General features: G+C 37.5%; 2 protein-coding genes across 2 annotated transcripts; both read left to right on the forward strand.

Moving 5' to 3' along the window:
* The first annotated feature begins 534 nt into the window (after positions 1 to 534).
* Positions 535 to 17,386, forward strand: ccnd2a (cyclin D2, a). The gene is made up of 5 exons (XM_056451879.1): positions 535 to 957; positions 2,301 to 2,516; positions 5,469 to 5,628; positions 10,104 to 10,252; positions 13,656 to 17,386. Exons 1-5 carry the CDS (start codon positions 763 to 765, stop codon positions 13,830 to 13,832), a joined length of 897 nt encoding a protein of 298 aa, XP_056307854.1. The 5' UTR covers positions 535 to 762; the 3' UTR covers positions 13,833 to 17,386.
* Positions 17,387 to 17,992: 606 nt separating this feature from the next.
* On the forward strand, positions 17,993 to 23,692 carry tigara (TP53 induced glycolysis regulatory phosphatase a). Its single transcript, XM_056451789.1, has 6 exons — positions 17,993 to 18,206; positions 19,039 to 19,076; positions 19,190 to 19,311; positions 19,737 to 19,814; positions 19,892 to 20,002; positions 22,404 to 23,692. The coding sequence occupies exons 1-6, from the start codon at positions 18,175 to 18,177 to the stop codon at positions 22,659 to 22,661; spliced, it is 639 nt and encodes a 212-aa protein (XP_056307764.1). The 5' UTR covers positions 17,993 to 18,174; the 3' UTR covers positions 22,662 to 23,692.
* The last annotated feature ends 1,375 nt before the right edge of the window (positions 23,693 to 25,067 follow it).

Raw genomic sequence — 25,067 nt, forward strand, 5'->3', positions numbered from 1 at the left:
GACTAGAGAGTGTTGCTTCATGCTTTCGCTGCATTTCCTAGAAAGCTATCTCGTTGACCACATGTTGCTGCTTCATGAAGATAGCTTCTATTTCTAATTTGTGATGACGAGGTGAAGTTTTAGCGCCCTTAAATAAAAAAAAACAATACATTTAAAAAAATTTTTTTGATAATTTGTAACTCAAAGTAATGAAAATGTCTGCATGACATCACAATTGATCAAGGGCATGGGTAAAAAAATTTATGCAAAATAAATATATTCAAAACCAAAACCACTTTTTAGAATACTGGGAGATATTAGATTATTGGTGTTGCGTTGGTTGCAGTGAGTTCATGTTGTGCCGTTAAAAAGTTGCACATAAATGTGCGAGTTAACTAAAGATTAAAATATTGCATGATCCATGAATACACCAGCCAATATTGTCCTTTTATCCATCGTGTGTAGGCTATTGATTCTCTCATAACCAGAGCAAGAGGGGAGGAAAAGAAGAGGAAGACGGAGCATGTTCCGTCTGGCCAATAATAAGGTCTGCTTGCGTCACAGGCTACATCTGCAGACCTCAAATGTTGCAGAGAAGAGCAGAGCAGAGCAGAGAAAGAGACTAGTGGGGGAAAGTTTGCAAAAGGATCAGGACTAACCTGGACAGCCCTGTAGACTGATTTGATGTGCCCGAGAAGTCCTTTCTGCTCTTTTTGACATTTCGCAACTTTTGTATTTCACTGTTTGTAGCCATATTTAAGATCGAAAAGGACTGTAACAATCATGGAACTGCTTTGTCTCGAGATGGACACCATTATAAGAGCCCGTCCTGACCCGAATCTTCTGTATGATGACAGGGTACTACAGAGTTTGTTGACCATCGAAGAGAGGTTTCTTCCACAGTGTTCATATTTTAAATGCGTTCAGAAAGATATTCAGCCTTTTATGCGGAGGATGGTGGCAACTTGGATGTTAGAGGTTTGTACCCGATCATTTCCGTGCTTAAATGTATCTTCAATACGTCTTGCAAATGTTTTATTTTCTATTCAGGCATGTAAGCATTGTTGAATGCAACTAAAGGAGCTGCTTTAATATTTCCGAAAAGGCAAATGCGATTTTGTTGGGCTATTTACCATTTTATTGCAGTCATAAGCGCTGATTTTGGACCAAGTTCACGATTGTATGGGGATGGAGGTTATCGACATATGTCAGTGATCTCAAGCGCGTATTTTTTTAAGTTTTCGGTTACGTTAGCACAGAGGATAGGACCTTCCTTAACGTTATTTATTTATTTTTAAGATAAATATTTCCATGCACACGTATGCACTTCAATGCTTGCCGCTGTGCTACAGCTTACCATCGCCATGTTGGTTTTTCCCTCACAATAACTTTATCGCAACAAAATGATCATAACAACTGTGTTCATGTGCATGGCTTCGTAGATGAGCGTTTAAGGTATATAATTATGGTAGAATATGTTGGTAAATGCATTTCTATTATTTTGTACAATTTTTTAAAATGTATGGTTGCGGAAGGGGCGACGGCCCGCATTGGTTCTTAACCCATGCTGATCGAAGTCTATAGCCTTGGAATTAAGTTCGGTTCTTGTCAGAATCGTTCATATTACTGATTTTTGATTTTTGGAAATGATAGAGGGGGGTCTTAGCTTTATTTTCATGTTTTAAATTGTAAGGTGAATCGACCAGGAGAATTTATAAAAATTTTTAAAAAGAATATTTCGGTACGATGGTGACGCACTCATCTGAGACCGCATGGTACTTCGCTTTAAAAAACGTGTTTTAATCATATAAAACATCGATTAAATAAGTTGTCAATTGTCGGGAATGATGTAAAAAGGATAGGTGAATATTTAGAGGTATGATTAGTTAACATAGACAATTTATTTAGATTTTTAAATATTTTATGAAAATATGACGAATTAAAAAAACATCCCGTCCTGTGTTGCATGGGTGTTTTTTGGCTCGGGTGATTGTGACTTGAATTCATTTCTTACTGAATGAACCAAAGGAATGTGAGCCTATTGACAAAGATGTTAGAGTCCCCCTTTTACCCAATAAATGTATATCTTTATACAACGACAAGACAGGGTTTACACTGTTTTGGAATCAATCTAAATTTTAACGAGACGATTTACAACCTCATTTCTATGCAACAAATTGACAATACTGCGTTATTCGTTATATTTTTACAATTATTTTAAAGATGTATAGTCTTTGTGAGTCATATAAAATAGACTAATTTTGTTGCGCCACGTGCATCTTTTCCTCTGAACTTATTAAGTTATGCCCTGCCCTTTCCAGGTCTGCGAGGAACAGAAATGCGAAGAAGAAGTTTTTCCACTGGCTATGAACTACTTGGACCGATTTTTAGCGGTGGTACCAACAAGGAAATGTAACTTGCAGTTGCTCGGCGCAGTGTGCATGTTTCTTGCGTCTAAATTGAAAGAGACGCGTCCATTAACTGCAGAGAAGCTGTGTATCTACACTGATAACTCAATCAGACCGCAGGAACTGCTGGTAAGCACCAAACGTATTGTTTGCAAATCAAAACTTACAAATTTTCTCATTGGTATTTCTATTTAATTGTTTGCATACCTTCTTTAAATGTGAATTTAAGTTTTTATTTAATCCTACTGCTGTTAAGGGTCCACTTAAATTTTTATATTGCCCCACTTAAGTATATTGAATATATTGTAATTTGTGATTTACAAGTCGCATACTAGAATTAAGAGTACTCCAAACACGCACACACACACACACACATACACACACACACACATATATATATATATATATATATATATATATATATATATATATTCTCTCGACTGGAGGATTTTAGAGTGCGTTTCTGTGCATTGATGGGCTATTACGCCATCTGGTGGCAACAATGCATCTCACAGCTAGTTCAGAGCCTAGGTCTTCTCAATTTATCATTTGGCATCAATTAATTTCTATATGCATAGGTTAACTGCATAAGCAACTATGAGCAAATGCTGCTAAAAAACAACAAAAGTACACTGCGTGGTAAAAACGTTTGCAAATTGCCGTTTTGGGCAGCCTCCTGTGTATATTTTTTTTCTTGGGCTGGCCCAGTGTTAATTTTTGGTGTCGTTGTCTGAGCTTCTGCTGGTCTGCAATCAGACCAACAGATGCAGGAAGTCGGAAGATCAGCTGTCAAAGCCATCTTCATTTTCTTGTCCTTCTTAGCTGGCAAGAATTTCTTGTAAATGAAACTGCAGCGATAGCTTGGAGATACAGCTGAAGGGCTCAAAAGGAGGAAGTGGGTTCCTGCTTCAGGGCTGTGTTGCAAGACCTGTTAACAGTGAGGTTGACACTGGACTGCTTAGTTGAGTACACAGAAGACAGTATGATTTTATTAGTAATTGATGTTTTTGGTCATTTATGGCTTCAAGAGGGTTCAGCAGTGTGCTCGACCTAAAATGGAAATGATTACACTTTCTTAATTTCATGTCCTTTCATACTTAATGGTTATGCACTTTTTGACAATCTTCGTCAAAATATATTTTTCTGCACAAAGTCAGTCAACGCTGGTTGGTCTCCATGTATATTAACTGAATGCAAGAAAGTGACAGGTTTTAGAATGACATTACAGGATGAGTAAGTAGGTGACAGTAACTGTAGAAGGTTCATTTATATTAGCATGTAATTTGAGAATGCCTCTGGTCATAGTTTACATTCCCTAATAACCTCATAGTATTCCAGGAGTCAATGGCTTTTAGTAAACGATTATCTGTTTATAAACTGTCATCAGGCTTCACGTTCACATCAGGCACCTCCTCAGAGAATCATTTTGGATTGTGTAGCTGTTTGCAGATTTGTGAAAGTCAGTCACCAGTGAAATCCAGCAAAGAGAGGAAGTGAAGAAATCATGCATCAGATGGCTGTCATTTTATTCTTGATCAATTAGCTATTTTTAGGAGTGTATGAATAATGCTTTGATGGTGGGTTAAATGAGCTGTAAATGTCTCAAAAGGTAATGGTAACCATGTTATGCCTATTATTACTAAGTGTGTGTGGTTCACTTGCGGAGAAAACCACCTCCGAGCGAGCACTCTGTCCTATCTCAGCGAATGTAAGTTTTCCCCAATTAGTCACTTGCTATTGTTAACTAGGGTAAGAATAATGTTTTATTATGAATGTGTTTGTAATTGTAAAGAGACTAATATGTCCATCAATTATCTAGTGCTTTATAGAGTGCTTTGACTTTAACTGACAGATTGCTCTAAGAACATACATGATGCTAGACAATCTGAAAAACAGGTATTCAGGTCAAGTGTCCCTGCACTCAGCATATATCTTTCAGGATTTGTAGCTTTGCATTTCCAAGGCCAAATCATGTCCACAATGAGTTGAAATGAGGCTTTACTCTCTACTATAAGTGGAGATTCAAATGTATAGCAACAGCATTTCAATGAATTGGAACATCGAGTTATATAGATCAGGGGTGCCCAAACTCAGTCCAGGATGGCTGTTGTCCTGCAGAGTTGAGTTTAGCTCCAACTTGCCTCAACACACCTGAAGGACATTTCTAACAAGCCTACTAAAGCTGCGGTCACACTGGGCTTTTCCTCCCATAGACTTCCATTCATACCCACAAGAATGCGTCAGACCGGAAACGCAGGGTCATGCGTTAAGTTTCGCATGTCACTGCGGTGCAAAGTTCAAGCTTGGTAAACTCTGACCTGCGAAATCGCATCACTTGACTGTGTGAGACCAATCGAGGATCAAAACATGACCTCTCTGGACAGAAATTTAAAACATGGAGCAATCGCTCGCTTTTTTAATGTCTAATCATCTTGTTTAATCCCGCCCCTTTTCGCAGCGACGTATGACAGAATGCTCAAACTATAGTGTGACCGCAGCTTAAAGGTGCGGTCACACTTGACTTTTCCTCCCATAGACTTCCATTCATACGCACGCGAATGCGTCAGACCGGAAACGCGGTCTCATGCGTTAAGTTTCGCAGGTTGCTGCGGTGCAAAGTTCAAGCTTGGTGAACTCTGACCTGTGAAATCGCATCATTTGACTGCGTGAGACCAATCTAGGATGAAAACACGACCTCTCTGGGCAAAAATGTAAAACATGGAGCAATCGCTCGCTTTTTAAAATGTCTAATAAGCTTGTTTAATCCCGCCCCTTTTCGCAGCGCCGCACGACAGAATTTCGCACACACAAAGCCCGGTGTGACCGTAGCTTAAGAGCTTGATTAGCTAGCCCAGGTGTGTCTGATTGGGGTTGGATATAAACTATGCAGGACACCAGCCCTCCAGGACCATGTTTGGGCACCCTTGATATAGACTATTAGCTCGACCTCCTAAATGATAATTAGATCTTGTCAACATGAATTAAGCAAAGTAAGATATCTTAGAGGCAGGAAGCCATTGAAAGGATGCAGTTTGTCACTATAGTCAGTGATTTTGCTTCTTTCCTCAAACCCTTTTACAGGAATGGGAGCTGGTTGTCCTGGGCAAATTGAAGTGGAACCTAGCAGCTGTCACTCCCAATGACTTTATTGAGCACATTATGAGGAAACTTCCGCTGCCTGAGGATAAGCTGGAGCTGATTCGTAAACATGTGCAGACTTTCATCGCCCTATGTGCAACAGGTAGTGTATTCAATGTAGATATTTAGAAATATAAAAAAATAAAACATCATGCTGCAAAAATTGTGTATTCCTTCACAAAACTTGGCTCTTGTTTTACATAAAACTTCTCAACATGCATTTTTACGTCAACTAGAGCATCCAATGTTCTTGACAATCTGTAAAGCACTATAGATTCAATATTAGCTAAATTGTTCATTCGTTAAAAAAAAGAAAAGCTTGTGAAAAGTGTCTTTCATAGGTCTTTTAAGACTGAGTGATAAAAGATCCACTAACTCAAGTTGGTGTTGATATCTGGCATCATCACCTCCATAAGTGCCGTGTTGCAAAAGGCTTGTGTTTATACCTCACAAAACCAGAAATCAAAGCCTTCTGTGGGTTTAGTATCTATGGCAACTTTATTCAGGTTCTTGTTGCAGGCAAATTATCAGATGCCATCTCATTACATTCATGAGAAACTATGTGGACTGAAATAGCGATGTGTAATGGAGAGAATTTCTCTGGAAGCCTTATGTGCTTGCCTGGTATGTTGGCGGGCATATCAGTGGCTAGTCCTGAATGTAGTGACAGTTCAAAGGACAGTTGTATAGTTAGGGACATTCCTGTGTGCTGGTGAGCAAGTGGTTTTACTGTTTTTACTCTTAGAGGTGGACCACCTTTAGGAGATCAAACATGGAGATGAGAGGAGGGTGAGAAAACGTGAGGAGTGTATTGTTTCAGCCTAGCCAAACAGTGAAGCATGTCATGTTTTCATATCTTATCCCCTCTTCTCACGCCTCCCAGATGCTCCAGGGCATGACGACTTTCCCATAATCAGGAGCCTTTGTGGGGCTGGTTCTCCCAGCCAAGCCTGCACCCAACATCACCATAGGCGGTAATGGGATCCAATGCACCACCCCTGTTCCCTGAGGCTTCTTTCTTCTTCCCTGGGGTTACTCAGCTCTACAAGAACCTCAGAATTGACTTTGGGAAAGTGGGATACGAAAGGAGGGGCATTGGTGGGAGTTGACAGGTCTTAGGTTCTTTTAGTTTGTACATTCTTGATTTAAAATCTCTTTATGGATGAAGCTTTAATTATAGCTGGGCTGATATAAAAGGGATATAACTTGGAAGTGAGATGCCGATTAATCTGTAAAATTGCAGATTATAGCAGATGTCTTGTTTTAAGCAGTATACAAACTAGTTGCTAGTTTAACAACAGGGAATCAGAGGATATAAAAAGATTTTAATTGCCAGGCAGATGCCTTGACTGTGTCTTTTCTTTTGTCTGTACAGTTTGCTTTCTTTTGCAAAGAATTCAGTTCCCCCCTCTTTTCCGAGACTTGTGTAAATCAAGGCCTCCATATCTGAATGAGAATGGAAGAGAAGAGCATGGAAAGACAGCAGCTAATTTTTAATGGTTCTTTGCATTTGATAAAACAGTTCCGTTCAGAGCACTGTCTGAGGTTTGGTCAGGCAGCGTAGGCTAGTTTAGTATTAATTAATAACATGGAAGGACTATTCAAAGAAATGCAAATGGCTGGAAGGCTCGGCTAGAGACCACAAGAAAGGAGACAAAAGGAACAACCCTCCATTTCATATGCAGAGGCATGTAAGGGTCAGTGCAGAAGGAGCACCCGATAAAACTTTTCTCTGGAGGGGCGGTCTATTGAAGGCCTGCACAGGAACACGCTCATTAAAAGTGATTATACACCATTTTCACCGTTAATTACCCAGCACCCCTTTAACTTCTCCATCATAGATTGTCTGTAAATGTATAACAGCGGACATGAGATGCATTTTGTGGAAGATTATCTTGCCACTCTTGAGAGGTTTACTTATCAGAGAAATTGGAAATATAAATAACTAGTGACAGGTGGAGTGTTTAATCAAGGCTGAAAATTAAATCTACAGATTCATCTCATTTCTCATTGAGAAGGCTCTGTTTCCTCCCACACCGGCCTGACAGCTGTTGCTCAAGACTAAGTACTGGAGCAAGATTTAAACAAGTTGTTACAGGATTTTTAACAGTCAAAGAGGGTTCCTGTTTTTAATACATCTGTTTTACCGTGTTTGACAGGATAGCCCAACACGCCGCTTTTGATGATAAAATTACTTTGATGAAGATTTGACACATTGGACAGTTCTCAAAAAATGACAATAGACAGTCATTGTAATACAACAACTCTGTTAAGTAATATTAAACATCAATATCCAAAACATGATTTGCTAATATCTAATTATCTACTTGAGACATGACACAACATAGCTGGATATTTAAAGAAAATAATTAAAAAGTCTTTTTACATGCTATGTTGTAGGCTTAACAAACAGTACAGCAAATGTCAGTGAATTAGCATTTATTTGAATATTTATGTTAAAAATGTATTGTGTTAACGGTTGTCTATTTCTTCTATGGTAACTTGGTTCATTTGACTGAGTGTTACACCATGATGCCAAACTCCTGTTTATATTTTATCTTTATCAATCAGGTTGAATATGGTTGTTTGAAACAAGACTTTCTGTAAATGCAAACCTGTGCATCATGGAAATCAGGCACTTGATTTATTGCCCCTCAAATCATTGGTCTTTTTGGCTGTTTGTCAACTTTCCAAGCGCTTAATTAATTTACAAGTTAAATGCGTATATAGCACATTGCACCCACCAAGGAGCTTGCTGTGTTGGCATAGGTCTGAGGATGCAGTGTGGCAAGGGCAGGAGAATGGACCATTGAAGGGGGTGAGAGGCTGGTATACCAGGCCAGCCAGCCGCCGCTTACTAGGAGCCTTCCATCACAGGCGTCCCCACTCAGCTACATACACTGTTTATTCTCTGCATGAATATCAATGAAGGCCCACAGAATACAGCCATTCTTCCTTTACCACTCTCACAAACCAGAGCGTCCTGCTCTGCCACTAGCACGCGTGTACTCTTGTTTCCTAGACAAACTTGTCTTGTCTGGAGAGTGAGAAATCAGATTGCAACCCACTCAGCGAATGCAAGCTGTGTGGGCACCCATTTACCTCTGTATGTTTCTTTTCACTCTGCCGCAAAAGACCCAAAGAGTTGCAACGTGGTTTACTTTTTCTTTTTACGCTTGACCAGAACTTGCCTTTTAATGTTTTTGTTTCTCTGCCCTGTAATCAACTACAAAGAGAAGAGTGTATTGTAAGTTCATTTATTTGTCAACACTGAGCTGCAAAATGAGAAAATGCCTGGCTTTGAATGCTAAGAAGGCACGTTCATCAGTTATCAAAGAGCCAACCTCTTTGATTTTTTTTTCCTAAAAAGAAAAAAGGAAGAAAATCACCCTCAGAGCCATCACACATGGTTTGCTTTGCAATTGAATATGGCAATATGGTAATGCAAAGCCTGCCGTGGAGTGTGAGACCGTGAGCCCAGAGGTGGCCCTGCATCAGAGGAATGGCATGGGGGGGAATGAGTTGGGTAAGAAGGGTCTTTTCTTCTGCCAAAATACTTGCAAAGGTCTGGACACTGACTAAAGAATGATGCTTAGTGCCCCCCTCAGCCACCCCTGCAGTCTAAAACCCAACAACAGACTCCCCCAACACCCATCTTTTGTGCTGAATGTTAGATTGAAATGGAATTCACATATAGGGCTTGATGTTGTATCTTTCATTTGAAAGAGATGAGGTGATGATATTGGACAATGAGACCACACTCTCTTGTTCATTCGACTTAGGTCTACCAATGGCTGCACTCAATTAATATGCTAAAAGATAGCAGTGATGCTGATACAAATCCCAAGCTGTTGTAACAACAAAGCCTGTGCATGTGTGCCATTCAACCCTAGGAGTATGTGTCGTAAGGAATAAAGTGTTGAAAACAGGCTGAAAAACAGAGAGAGGGGGAGCTGTAAAAAAAGAAGAAAGACAGAAATCAATGAGGCAGGGGGCAGACAGCCTAAGCTGTTCGGTTCTTTCTCTTTTCCTCTTTCTTTCTCCCCCTCTAGCAGTCAGTCGTCTTTTTGGGCTTTGGGCCCGTTCACAAGCTGTCTTATTTGCATTATGAATGACAGTGAGAAAGCTAACAAGGTTATTGGTCTTTGAGATGCACGCCTGTGACCACACGTGGAAAAAGGACCTACAGCAGTGTGCACTGGCAGGGGGACTGTGGCTCTTTATTCCATCCTTTCCGAAGGCTATAGGGCTTTTTTTCAGGGAGCACACGATTTACTTTAGGAGCTGGAAAAAAAGGGGCCGATCTGCAAAGGGTGACTGGAGGAGAGAGATGGGGGTGGGGGTGCTTTTCAGATTCTTTTCAAGCCAAGTGAACCCTCATTATCCTGTGCTGCAGTCATTAGCAAAGGACTGTGCACAGACCTAATGGAAAAGGTCTTTATTTATTAGTAGTTCTGATTTCGGATATTTTTATATCCATATCATAATATTTGAGATACCCAGTCAAAGTATTGTGGAAAAGTCTGTTTTTAGGAACTTCGCTTGAGTGACCGTGATACGTGGTTTGTTCTTCCACAGATTTCAACTTTGCCATGTACCCTCCATCCATGATTGCAACGGGTAGCGTGGCAGCGGCTATCTGTGGCCTGCAACTCAACAGCACTAACCACTCACTGTGGGGAGACAACCTTACAGAATTGCTTGCCAAGATCACAAACACAGAAGTTGTGAGTATTGCAGATTTAATGAATTTTACTAATGCAACTTTTTATTGTGCCAATTCCCAGCAGGCCAACGTGCTACACAGATCACCCCACTATTTGCTTAGATCTGAAAGTGAGATGATCTTATAGCGGTGCATTCATCATTTTAAAAATCCTTAAAAAACATTGTTTAGTTATGATTGCTGACAGCAGTGCTTTTGGTAATCTGTAGGGTGAGAGTTACCTTGCCTGTAGAACTGTGAGAGAAGGCTGTGCATTTCTTCTGTTTATTCAATGGGCTTAGATCCAGCTCCAATTTAATTTCATATTCAGCCACTGATTTACTGGAAATGAAATGGGATTGACCCTGACCGAGGGACTGTAAGGAGAATTCACCAGGCTGGAGTACTGTGTAGGGATACTATGGCTTTATGCATACAAATTTACACATACTGCCGAACAAGGTCTTTTAGTTTCTCATTAGTGAAAAAAGACACAGAAAAGGATATGAATCATTAGGATTAAGAGAATAACCCATTAAAGCATATTTAATTCCTGCTCTGACCTGAAGAGGTCAACCCTCCTCAAGAGACCCTAGAGTGCATTGCTGCTGGTAAAATGCCTGCTGCCCCAGCATGTGGTGTGTGAAGTCGTGCACCATAGCAGAGGAAAAACAAATAGTCCTCGGCAGCAGTAAAGGTGCTCAGTGTCTGAGAAGTGTGAGGTCCAGGGCAAAAGGAATGAACTGCCTGCTCCATGAAAAACTTGTCACATTGCTGGATGCCAACAAGCCAGACCTTTGAAAACATGCTGGTAGGGTGCACTCAACTATACTGCTTGCACTGATTTATACAGCCCAAAGAACACTTAAAGGGATAATTTACCCAACATAAACATTCTGTCATCATTAAAGATTGGGAATTTCACATCAATGATCAGTAGCTCATTCACAATCCATATTTCAGTCCACTATAAAGGCAGTCTGGGCCATGGCTAATGTGAGCTTTATTAACGTATGCTGCCTATGTTAGATCAGTGTTTTTCATTCAAAGGGAACCACTGCTGTTGGAATCCAAGATATAGCTATAGCAGTAGACATGCCTAGTCTTCACTAACAAGATTGTTGTGTACTTAACTTTTCCTGTGTATGAGAACCTTCCAGATTGAAGCATAGGTTGGAAGGTGAGCGGTCAGACAGAGTTTGAAGGAAAGTCAAACTAATGCCAAATGATGCTGCCAGCTTAGCCACCAGGAACCCTGCTGACATTTGTGGTCTCCAGTGCTTGTAGTTTCCAGTAGACATATGATAGGGACAGCCAGCCTCTTCCAGTTGCCCTTGGAATGTGTGTAGACTAAGACACACCTGGTGAAGCGTACTCTGTGCAGCAGTAAGGTACATACATGCATGCCAAACCAGGAAGGCTGAAAAATTGGCTTGAAGTTTCCACAAATATTGTATGATTGCTCTAAGGAATAAGCAAAAGGCATTAAATATTCGTCTGGCACTGGCTGTAAAGTTTGTAACTGTATGTACAGTAAATGATGGTCCTTTAGATATTGTAGTCATCCAGGGCCTAACTGTTTTCAGTTCTATTAAGTGAGATCTTCAATTATTTGTTTATGGCATCACATTTTTGTCCGTGTGCCCATCTTGAGTAATCCCATCTTTTAATAATTCAAAGCTGTTCAGCTGAAGAAACTAATCAAGAATAGAGAATGGAGAGTAAAAACTCTTAAAAACTTTTGTATCTTCTAAATTAGGTGAAATGTTAGACACTTTGGGTCTGGCATGCAAAGAATGCTCCTTTGCCTAAAGTCATAATGTCATAAGGACCCTGTTATTTGCAACTAAAATGTTATTTGGAACTGAATTGTTGAAAATTATTTAGAGAAGAACTTCAAGGCAATTTTTTTGGTACACAGGATCATGTGTTAGGCCCCCTGGCCTCTTGCATTAGGCCTCTGGGACATCTTAATCCCTTTCATTTCTCAATGCTGTGATGGCCTTGCTCTGAACCCGGCAATCCTTGCTTTCACTTCCCAATAAAAAACAGACATCAGTTTCTGTGTCTTTCCTTTAGGCATCTTCTGCCCAAGATGGCACGCGTTGAGTGACATCACAATAACTGCTAGTTCATCAGAGGGGTTCAATCCCCGTTTATTAGGTTGTTTGACTTTGACAAACGTAGACATGCTGTTCTGAGATAGTGGGTGTTCTTGATCAAGGTGGGATTGGATTAGGCAGGGACCACCCACTCCATTCTGCATTAAGTGCCACCCTCCTCTGGATCTAATAATTGAGAAGCTCTTCTAGAGCAAGTCCTGGTTTAACCAGTAGTCACACATTGAAGCTATTAACGTTACTTGAATTAAGCCTTTGAGGCTTGGCATGAGTTTGGTTGTGCAGCTATAAAGAGCAGCACACAGTGAAATGTCTTTTAAGAAGTAGAGTCTGGCATTCTTGTGGTCAGACACAGGCAGTTGCTTTACATGTTTAATGATTTTGTTAATTCTCTAGAAGGAATTTATTTTTCATGACTAATAATGGTTTATCGTGGTGGGGAAAAAGACTTCTATAAGGATGGTGGCCATTGTCATCTACAAAAACGCCAATGAATACAAAAGGTATACTACATTCTTCCTGAATAAATCTTTAAACACCTGAAATTTCTCATGGTAAATTACTTCTATAGGGATTAAACACTTGCTTAGCCCAGGAGCCATGCATAATATAAGTTACAACTTTGACCCATCAGCTTTTAATTAGCAGTAAATGTCAAAGGAATGCAGCCTCTCTACAAGCAACACATTCTCCATGGGCCCTCCCCATGGGCCATTCACAGCAAACTTCCCACAGATGCCTGGTGTGCCTCAGACATACCCACTAAACAAGAGGGAGAACTGTGATCACTGTACAACCACTTAGTTTCACTAGAGGGCATCATTGCTCATTTTAGCGACACTGTGAAAGCCATTTTAAATATGTGATGTGCTCTTTGGAGCCACCCAAAGGAATTTGGCACTTTTTAGATCCTATGTACTGTATGTACAAAAATATTTTATGTTCTCAGTTCTACAGAGCTGCAGAAAGACTCAGGTGGGCTCACGTGGGATCCCCTTAGGTCATTACATGCTGTTGTGAAAATGAAAGGGTATAATAAAACAAAACAAAACACTGCCTTGTTTTATCCACAGGACATGGATGTAATTAACATAGCGAACTGTGGTAGAGCTTTAACTGTTCACAGGGTAACTTCCATTGTTTTAGGTGGATGTTTGGTTTTGTGGACAAAAAAATGGATAAAAAAGTTTATTAAATCTTATGGTTAGACACTTATCCACTACTATCCATAGTGTTAAGTGGAAGCTACTGACATTTGAGTTTTCGGAGGAGCCTTTTGTTTAATGCCATGTGTTTGCATTGCAGGATGTGTTAAAGGCATGCCAGGAGCAGATTGAGAGAGTGTTGATGAATAACCTGAGGGAGGGTCGTCGGCAGCAGCAAAAACAGCAACAGCAGGAACAAGGTGGCCAGCGCAGCAAAGCACTTGATGACCAGGACCAGTCCAGCACCCCAACCGATGTACGAGACATCAACTTGTGAGCTTGCTGCAGGAATGCTGTGATCAGTCTTCAAGAAAAAAAACCCAACAAAAAACAAAAATAACAAAAAACAAACAACCCCAACAAAAAAGTGCTTGCTAGTCTTTGTAGAGTTTTATCTTCATTTTCCAGTACAAAATATTCTCCCGTAAATAAAAATAAAATACACAAAAAAACAAAGCTATTTTAGATACGAGAAATAGATATTTTTTAAATGATTTGATACTGATGCAAAAAGCTCTACGGTGCCTCAGACTTAGAAGGGAAGCGTGTAGTATTTTTGCAACTCTTTTGATTGTGTAAACATAATAATATGGTATTTAATGCAAAAGTGATAGTGTAAAGGGCTTTTCAAATAGAGTCTACTGTATCAGACTGGCTTGAAAGGGTACAAAAAGTGGGGCTATGTTTTTTTTTTCCTGTTTTGTTGTGATTTTTTTTTTTTTTGGTTCACGTTGGAATGCCTGAACTTGAACACACAAAGAGGTGCCATGAGTCTGAATGGACGCACCCATTCACTTGGCTGTGTAATAAGAGTGCATTAGGACCAGAAAGAAAGATTAAAAAGGAGGGGTGAGACACAAGTCTTATACTAAGAATGCAAGGCTCTTTTGCAAGGGCAACAGAGGCTTATATAACAAAAATAGACTATTATTATTATTTTATTATAATTATTATTATTTCTGTTAAACAAGCAAATTATTGTCTCTCGATGCTAACGTTACAGACACTTCAAATAAGCTTTTGTCAAGCTGCTTGTGTGCATGCAATTATGTGTGGTGTATGTTGGCTTGTGTACAGGCGTGTACAAGTTACTCTGTATCAGGCACTCTTGTGTGAGTAATGTGGGCTTTGTTTAATCATCTGTTTGGTCATAGAGATGGGCTCAGTGGTGGGCACATGGTCAAAGGACTGGACGGGATAGCAAATGATTTCACGATTCTCTGACAGCCTTCTGTATCAGTGCCTTATATTAAATGCTTTTATTTACTGGCCTGGAAACTGCTTGAGGGCTAAGCCCAACACAGTGCACAGAACAAGACGAGGCTAGAAAAGGGACGGGTATGTTCCCTCGTATCTTCTAAAGGCAAGAAGATTTGTTTTTAAAACTTGTGGATGTGGTTGTCTTTCATGGCAGCCTCCCACTTAATATTACAGTTGTATTGTATACATACAGTTTATTACGTGATTACGTATTCGTGTTGTGAGTGTGTTGAAGGAGCCTAAGGCTGATTCGTGTTTAGTCCTATCTGGGACTGAGAGATGAGTTCGCAAACAAGTGTGTGCAAATTCTATTAGCAGTAAAGGAATGTGTAAGAAAGAATGATCGAGGATGAAGATTATGATGAAGGTTGGTTGGTTTGAGGTATGAAGCATGCTGCTTAGATGGAGTTAGTAGAAGCAGGAAGGGAGACCAAAGCAGAAACAACAGCTATGGTTTCCATAAATCACCTGATATTTAAGATCTTTAATCTATTTGTCTGTTTATTTGTTTGTCCTTTAGTTGTTTTGTCTCATGTTTGAATTACAGACCAGTATCTTAACCAGTTTTATACTGCCAGCCTACGAATGGGGAAGGTTAATCCATTAGCTTCAGTTCAGAAAGCCTATTCTCCATGTATAAGAAATGGTTACGGTTAAGGAGTTTTTTCATTTCTTTTTCATTTTTATTTTTGTTTGGGGCTGGTTTCCCATGTTTAGATCATGGCGTGTTTGCTTGATTATAGCGTTAAAGCATTGGAAACCAACGTATGACAACAACCACAACAAAATGATAACACAAAAATGAAAAGACCAAAAAACAGACAACAAAAAGACAAAAAAGAAAAATGTTTGTTCATTTGCACGCTGCAATTTTTCTAAAATTCGAAAAGATGTGCAACTGCACCGTTGCAGAAAAAAGTTTATATAGTGCCTTGAGTCTGATGTAGATTTCACCCTGTTTTGCTGAGCTTAAGCATAAGTTCCACTACCGTACCCAGCCATCCAAAATATGCTGCTTCCAAAGGTTGAACTGGCATGGGGTTTGAAAACTTCCACAAGTCATTACACGTGGGCTTAAAACAGGGTGCATCAGCAGTACAACACGTCTTTCATTTGCTGAATTCTCATAGCTTACCTTGAAAAGGGGCAGTCGAGCTTAAGTTTGTGTCCGTCTGTGTATGCGTGTGTGTTTGTTTGCATGTTGTCTGTGGGTAAAGGAGGTGTTTACGTGTACTCACACATTTCCTTTCTCCAGAAACAATTATTAGTGATGCTTGAGTTTCACAAGCAACATTTCTTCCATCCTCACACCAAAACCCCCTGTCAATCTTGTTGTATTAATTTAGTCTGTCTTATGATTTTCCCAGCTCTGCTCTGAAAATTACAGTACTGTTAACAAATTATGTGAGTGGCTATGTGGGTTGAAAATGGACCGAAGTTTCGTTCCTTAAGGGGTATGATACTGTATTCCAAAGTGATGAGAGATGGAAAGGGTGTGAAGACATCAATCAAGTGTCAATATTGTTATTATTATTGTTATTTTCCGCTGCTAAAAAGCTATGATTTTTTTTTGTTTCATCGTATACACAAAAATAACATTACATAGTTGTGATGTCACATCAGTGTGCTGCTATTTTATAAACAATTGTATTATAATTATTGTACTGCTTACAGAATACTTTGAGAATACAGAAGTAGAGGGTAAAAGAAGAACATGAAATGAGTATTCGACTGGAAATGCTCTTTGTACAGTGTGCTCTTATTAAGGCATGTTTCTTTACCTTTTAATCTTTTTTCCTCCTCTTCTTCTCTGTCACATTCTGTAAGTGTGGTATCTCTATACCTCAGGTTTACTGGACATAAAAGACTTTTCCATTACCTCACACAACTCTTAACAGTTTTTTCGGGAACCTGGAAATTACAGCACAAAGAAGAGCATATCAAAACGTTGCTTTTTCTGATGTAGTAAATTCAGTGGAATCTGAATTCCTATGTAAACAAGTAGTAAGGCTCCCACATGGACATCAGAAATAGTGGATGGAGGAGATAGCGAATGGTCAACGATGTCTTGTGTATTCAGTTCATATCAGTAGATACACCAGTAAACCTGTAAATATCAAACAAACATCAACATTGAGAAAAGGCCTCCTCCCTCCACTATAACCACATCATGTACCTCAGTTATGTCTGTTGCACAACCTCCGTTCAGTTAATATCTGCTTTAAAGAGCGTGGTGCTATGTTGGCCCTTTGTTATTCTTCCCTTTTATTGGCATATTTAGAGGTGAAAATAACAACTATCCAGCATGTTATAACCTGGTTGAGAATAACTGTGGAGAAAGTGTGAATAATCAGACACAAACCGGATGGAAAGACACAACTCAAAAATGAAACAGAGGTTGAACTTTTTTTGGTCAGCAATGTTTCTTGTCATTCAAGTCATTAGGGCTTAGCAACTGTTGGTATTCTTTGGATTTATGTTCAACTCAAATCATTTGTCATTGAGAGCATGAATGAAGTTAAAGGAGAGTACATGCTGTATGCTAAGGTCAATAAACTTACCATGAAAGAAGCTTAACGTCTCTCTTTTCCTTATTTCAGTCGATAACTGTGGTTGAAACTGATACTTTCATGTTTTAGGATGCCTCTCTGATGAATAGCTGTGTGTATTTAAATATATAATGTAGAACAGCATACCTTTGTGTCGAGTAATGTTAGTGAGATGCAGGCCGATGAATGACAAACTAAAGAATTTCAAAGCCCGCCAATGACTGCGAGGCTTACGTCAGTGAACGAATCATTCCATTGAGCCGAATCTTCTTAAGGAGTCGGATGATCTGGTTCACGAATTGGATGAATGATATAGGCTGAGCTACAGGCTGGAGAAATTTGTATTATGAGTTTTGTCATACAAAGGCAAGAGAGATGGTTTAAACAAACGGCAGTTTATTAAACCAAGAAGCGGCGCTAAATGAATTTATTGTTTTAGCATCAACAAAATAAAGAGCAAAACACCACCATAAATACAAAATGTAATTAATAATTTACAAAAAAAAACTATTCTTAATAACGTAAGCTGTATCGGTAAAACTTGAAAACAACCTTTGAATCTAAAGAATCTCTGAAGTGTTGATTGAACCATTCAAAACGAATCAATTTGTAAAATTGAATCGAATCTCCACGCATGCGTAAAAACTTCCGGCTTGTCAAACACCGGGATAAGAGCTGTCAGAGAGCTGTGACCCAAAAGTAGCAAAACGGTTATTTAAAAACGTAAAGACGGCTGACAGATTGTGATTGTCTCCGAGTTCGATCTCAAACGGTGAAGATATTGTATCATTTTCACGACGCGACTGCGGCATGCTCGCCTTTGGTTTAACGGTAGTCCGACAGTAAGTTCTGTTGTGTTTGCTTAATGAAAGTGATTCGTTCCATTCATAGTTATTTACACTACACTATTGGTTAAGTGATGGTAAATAAAAGTGATATGAGCAGTTTAGATTTTGGTAGTTTTAACGTAAATACAGCGCTGTTGTAGCCTATAAGTTAACTAAAATCACGCCACAGATCGATAATAACCTAGGTTTCTGAAATGTAATAACATTAGAGCTTTTCTAGAGGCAACTGGGGGTCTTTATATTGTATTTCTTGAGTTGTTGTAGCTTATGCTTAAAGGTCAATACGAATCCCTCTTCAGTGAAAGGTCAGAGGTAAACTTACTCAAACAGCAACTTCTACATTCACTATAAATGTTAAATATACAGATAAACTATAGACAAACAAACATATATTGTATTATATTGCATTTATGATATATTTAACATAAATTACATATATAAAGATAAATAATTTAAGAAAATCGCTTTATAATAATAATAATAACACTAAAAATTGCAAAAAAAAAAAAATAAGAGATGGCTCACCCAAATATTTAAATTTGCTATTAATTTTCTCAACCTCATATTTATATATACACAATTATACGCAGCATATTATGTAACTAAAAAATCATTATCACCATTAATCATTTCAATCATTGCTTCTGATGATACACAAAAATAAACATATGTGCGAGAAATTTTAAATTATCACATATAATCCACAGGTTGGCAAATGGTCCTGAGTTTATTCAACAACAACTGTGTGCTGGTTTGCAGTGTGTGAAGTGTAATGAACTGTGTAATAAAGCTTTTATTGATTACTTGTGCTGTGTTTGTTTGCCAGTGGTGAGACGCAGTGCAACAAAGATGGCCTTTTACAAGGTAATTGTTTAAAGAGAAAATGAAAACATATGTTATCTTTAATCATTGAGGTTTATTATTAGCCTATTTAAATTTCCACATTCTAACCACATCTATCTTTTCTTCAACTTTAGGTCAGAAAATAGACTCTCCGCTTTCTGAAATTGGCATACAGCAGTCTGAGGCGGCTGGACAATACCTCAGGGATGTGAAATTCACAAATGTGTTTGTCAGCAACATGAAACGTGCCAAGCAGGTAAACAGAAACATACTAGTGAAAGTCTACTAAGACATGCAATCTAGTCACCAGTAGAGGGAGATGTTTCTCTACAAATCTGATTAAACAACATTTTAGGTTATTCTGTTCACAAATAAGACGGTAATGCTAAAAAAAGAGTGATTTAGTATTTAATAAGTGAGTATTGACAAGACTATCGAATGAGATAAAGATACTTACACATACTCTGTCCACATGGTTTGCATCAGATAATTTCTATACATTTGCAATGTAGTTATAAAGTTGCACATGCCCACTGAATTTATAATCATAATGTTTCTTGTAACAATGATCACTTCCTTTGTGTCTTTTTGTTTACAATGTGTATTTGTTGAGACCTTTAAACTTGTATTAATATATTAATATTATAATCATATATGAATAATCATGTCTGTGAAATACAGACTGCCGAGATCATTGTGAGGAACAACAGAACCTGCCATGACTTAGAACTAGTAGCAGATCCATCACTTATAGAAAGGGTAGGTACTGACAACCGCCTGACAAAATAAGAAAAAAATGTCTACACTTTTTCATGTTAACAAGTTTTTTTCTGCAGAGTTTTGGCATAGCTGAGGGAGGTCGAGTTATAGATATGAAAAACATGGCTAAAGCAGCAGGACAGCCTTTACCAGAGTTCACTCCACCCGATGGAGAGACCATGGAGCAGGTAAAATTAAGGGATTTTTTTATTAAAATATGACATAATTTAATTGAATTCCCATGCATTTAGTCTTTTTAAATGTTTAGATTTTTTTTTCAATTGTTATTAATTACTAAAAGGTTTTTAGTGTCCAATGCTTCACATTTTCAGGAAATGTGAATAAATTACTTCATCATTTACTCTCCCTTGTGTTGTTTTAAACCTTTATGAGTTAAATTTTTTTCAGTTGAACAAAAAAGGAGATATTTTGAAAATAGCTTCCATAGTAGAAAAAAACTATGGAAGTCAATGGGTACACTACAGCATTTTTCAAATTAACTTCTTTTGTGTTCAACTGAACAAAGAAGCTCAAATAAGTTTGGAACAAGTGGCCTTTAAGGTTCCAGTTGTTAACATTGGTTAACTATATTAGTAACGTGAACTAGCGATTAAGTTAATAATAATGTTAATCTTGGTTATTTGAGCGGTTATACTATTAATAACAAAAGGTGCATCTGTTAATAACATTTAGCTAACACGAACTAACAATAAGTACTTTACTAACGTTGAAAAAAGATGAAAAAGTACTGTAACAAATGCTCTTTGTTAGTTCATGTTTGTTAACTAAAAGTAACTGGTGGGACATTGTTGTAAAGTGTCATATTTAGACAATGTCACACAAGCAGGAGTGTTGTTTTTCAGCACAAATCTAAAAATGTGATATTTCATACACAAAAGTAATTAATATTTAATTGATTTACATTTATATAACAGTTTAGGTTTTTTCACCAACTGTTCCAAACAAAGCTGGAACAGATTTCTACAACTCGATGCAATTCTGTAATGTTTAAGTCCTTAATTAGTTTATATTTGAATTATTTGAATGAGTCAATGATTCAGTCATGCAGTTATAAAGATGTGTTTGGTCCAACACCATCTCACTGCAATTGGTAACTTTTTGGCTAATTCATATCAATTTGCATGATCTCATTCATACATTTTAGAATGATTTCTCATCCCCCAGGGAGGGATTATCTTAGGGGTGGAGTTTGGAGTTTGCCTCCAATTAAAAATAATACATTTACATTTAAATTAAATCATATGGACTTTTATGAATTAGCCATTTATCGGACAATACTTAAAATAGTTGCATTTCCTCTTGAGATCGGGCTGGGTTGGTCATGTTACTCTGAATGAACATAGTATATCCATACTGGAACATACTCTATATCAGAGTGTGAATTAATTAATGCTTGATCCCCCCTCAAGGACATCAAAGCAAGATGTATGGGGGTGGGGGGTCAGCCCTTTAATTCTGATAAATAGTTAATTGCATTTGAAATAATAATGTTAATAATTAAAATAATAATATAAATGTACATTTGACCTCCCCTATAATGGTTCATACCTTTGTGAATGTATAACTATGCCAGTTAGTTTGTGCCAGAAAAAATTCATTTAACAATCTGAAACTGGCAGATCTACAGCACCAGACATAGAAAGTGTTCACAAGACTGTTTTCTCATAAAATATGCATTTGTATGTACAAATAGCCTGAAAGAACAGTCAAATGTATAGTTTGATGTCTGAAATAGCTAATCAGAGGATACTGTACGTCAAAATACACTAAATATCCATCAAAACACTGAAAACAAATATGTTTTATGAGGAAATTAGATGTAAATTAAATAAATACATAAATGACTGAAGCATGTATTACACAAACTAATATTACTGAGAAAGTTGACCCCCCTGATCGTCAATGTATAATTCACACTGCTCTATATACAGTTCTTTGAAACTGGTGCATTAGAAATTAGAGGATGCAATTTTGGATATAGACGAATAGTTGCATTGTTTCTAAATCAATCACTTCTGAACAAATCATTTGAATGAATGATTCAGTGAATCACTTGGTGGGCAGCACGGTGGCGCAGTAAGTAGCATAATAAGGTTGCTGGTTCGAGCCCCGGCTCGGTCAGTTGGCATTTCTGTGTGGAGTTTGCATGTTCTCCCCTTGTTTGCGTGGGTTTCCTCTGGGTGCTCCAGTTTCCCCCTCAAGTCCAAAAAAACATGTGGTATAGGTGAGTTGGGTAAGCTAAATTGTCCATAGTGTATGTGTGTAAATGAGTGTGTGTGGATGTTTCCCAGTGATAGGTTGCATGAAACGTATGATGAATAAGTTGGCGGTTCATTCCGCTGTGGCGACCCCAGATAAATAAAGGGATTAAGCTGAAAAGAAAATGAATGAATGAATGAATGAATCACTTGTTAAAACAAAGATTGCTGCCACCTAGTTTTAGTGTCATATATATTTTTTTTATCCGCAACAGACATAAACTAACACACTCATCAATAATGATAGGTGAACAGTAATTTAGTAAGTTACAATCGGACACCACTAATAGAAAGTCCACATTTTTTTCAGGTGAAGGTGCGAATTAAGGATTTTCTAAAGGCCATGTTCCAGCAAATAGCAAATGACCATCAAGACAAAGTACAAGATGGAGGAACATCCTCAGCAGACGAAAGCACTGAGGCTCCAGCAGGACTGGCGGATGATGGAGTCTCTAATGTGCCTGTACATGCACTAGTGGTCGGTCATGGGGCTTATATGAGCATAGCCATGCGCTATATTTTTGAGGACCTGAAATGCCCAGTGCCTCGTGGTTTAGACCCAGCTTAACAGTTTTCCATCTGCCCAAACACTGGAATGTGCCGATTTATTATCACTTTGAAATGTAGCAATGTGGATATAGCACTTTCAGACATCAAATGTGTGTTCATCAACAGAAGAGACCACTTCCAGACTAATTAGCATATAAAAGGAAATATGGAGTAAAGTGCTAAATGTTTAAGATACGTTTTATGCAAAAGATTTTCATATTGAAGCACTTTTCCTGAGATAAAAATCAAACATTTTTGAGAATCAACATTTACAAATATAAGATCATTCTGAATTAACTATGTATAATCATTTGAAAATTCAGTGTACTTTACATTTGTAATGACTGAAATATTTGATGTGTGATGACCATTTAGACAATGGATCGGCAAACTCAGTCCTGGAGAGCATGCAGAGTTTTGCTACAACATTAATCAAACACACATGCTAATCAGGGTCCAGGCCCGTAGCCAGGGAGGGGTTCAGATGGTTCAGAAGACCCACCCCTCACTGACAAAGGTTCAGAATTTGTCCCATTCATGAGCTCATCACCAAAAGTGGCCCATATTAAAATTTATTTGAATACTATTTTGGCTAAAATTGTCAAAAAAGGGTCGTTATAATGACCATCCGACAAGCTATTTCAAAATAATGCTTAAAATGTCACTAAAATGCAGTACTTAAATTACTTAATTAAATAGAAACTGAGGCGTATAAATGCAGGTCCACTTTTGACAAAAAAACAGCCTTTTCACCTACAGGCCTGGGGTCTTTAAGATCACTAGAAAGCTATAGGCAGGTGTGTTTGATTAGGGTTGGATCTAAACTCTGCAGGACACTAGTCCTTCAGGACCGTTTGTCCATCGTATTAAGTCTTAGTAAATATTAAAATGTTTTGAGTATGCTGCTATCTAAGTTATTTTAATCGTATTTTAAATGCTTTAAAAGTGCAAATGATAACTAAATAAATGCATGTGTCATATTTCATACAGTTTTTATTACATTTATTTTAGTTGTATTTAAAAATGAATAAAATGAAAATTAGAAATAAATTGGTTTTAAGCTTTTAATATATTTTTATTTTAGTTTTCTTTTTAAATAAAAAAAAATGTGTCAAGGGTGTTATTAAGGTTTATTTCTGTTTTTGTCTTGTTTTTAATAACCTGTCAAAAAAACAATACTGAACTCTAAACCAAAAGCATTTGTGTTTGATATTTGCATAGTAGTTGCAGAGTGTCCTGACATGTACTTCAACAGCACAGAACAGTCAGTATGAAAGATATTTCAGTACTTTGACCTTACTCCAAGGTAATTTTCAATTCCTTTTTCAATGAACCAATATAATAAAACTATGTTCTTACATTTAAACAGTCTAAAGATAAAATAATGCATGTATTGTTGGTAATACACAATATGCTTCTTTTGAAAGTACATCATTGCTAAAGCAAAAAAAAAAAAAAAAACTCCAATCAAATGCTAATCAAAACAAATTGTTTTATATATATATATATATATATATATATATATATATATATATATATATATATATATATATATATATATATATATATATATATATATATATATATATATATATACAGTTTCATCATTATCAGCCATTAATTTAGTCATGCCATTCCTTTTTGATTGTTTTCATATAAGATGCGGGAATTATTTCGAGAAACTGCATTTAATAAATTTGATAGAAAAAAAAAATGAAGCTTTTCGTACCTTAAAAATAACATTAGCAAAAAGAAGAAGCAAAGAAAACAATTTCTAATAATTTTATTGTTTATGCATTCACTAAGAAATACATCTAAACCAATTAGAATTTTTTTAAACTAAAACACTCAATTTACGTTTAATGCACATTGTACGCATGAGATGATATTTATATAAAATAAAATGTAGTTAAGTAAAATGTGTAAAATAATAATTTTAACCATATATTTTGCTTCAAGGTGATCACATATTGTTTAGATGAACAGTCATCTAATGTTTCGGAATTTATTACCGACTTCAGATGAAAATCCAAAGGCGTCATAGTATATTTTGAAAAACAAAATTATCATCCAATCACATTTCCCTATTGATTAACTGCAGGTAGTGAAGGCGGGTCCTGTGCCATTCGACGTCACGTGTCGGTAAGAAAGCATGGAGGACGCCAAAACGATTTACAGCAAGATAAATACCCGAATTAACATTAAAAGGTAAGGTCAAAGAAACATCACAGCATCAAATTCACGACTTTCCGTGGAATCCGAATCAGTATTTTAACCCAGAAAGATAAAGATAAATCAGCTTGTAAAAAGTCACTGCAGTCACGCAAACATTTACTTCATAGCATTCAGGATTTTAAAAAGTATTGTTAGCCTGTAAAAATATATTTAGAGAGACACATTTTGCACAATATGACGTTTATTAGAT

This window comes from Danio aesculapii, chromosome 25 (genome assembly GCF_903798145.1).
Source record: "Danio aesculapii chromosome 25, fDanAes4.1, whole genome shotgun sequence".
NCBI lineage: Eukaryota > Metazoa > Chordata > Actinopteri > Cypriniformes > Danionidae > Danio > Danio aesculapii.

Bases quoted from the DNA above. Each gene is read 5' to 3' on its own strand.
- ccnd2a (XM_056451879.1), top strand. From the start codon at position 763: ATGGAACTGCTTTGTCTCGAGATGGACACCATTATAAGAGCCCGTCCT. The intron at 5,629-10,103 runs GTAGTGTATTCA...GTTCTTCCACAG, and splicing joins CATCGCCCTATGTGCAACAG to ATTTCAACTTTGCCATGTAC. The intron at 10,253-13,655 runs GTGAGTATTGCA...TTTGCATTGCAG, and splicing joins AGATCACAAACACAGAAGTT to GATGTGTTAAAGGCATGCCA.
- tigara (XM_056451789.1), top strand. From the start codon at position 18,175: ATGCTCGCCTTTGGTTTAACGGTAGTCCGACA. The intron at 19,077-19,189 runs GTAATTGTTTAA...CTTCAACTTTAG, and splicing joins CAAAGATGGCCTTTTACAAG to GTCAGAAAATAGACTCTCCG. The intron at 20,003-22,403 runs GTAAAATTAAGG...CATTTTTTTCAG, and splicing joins ATGGAGAGACCATGGAGCAG to GTGAAGGTGCGAATTAAGGA.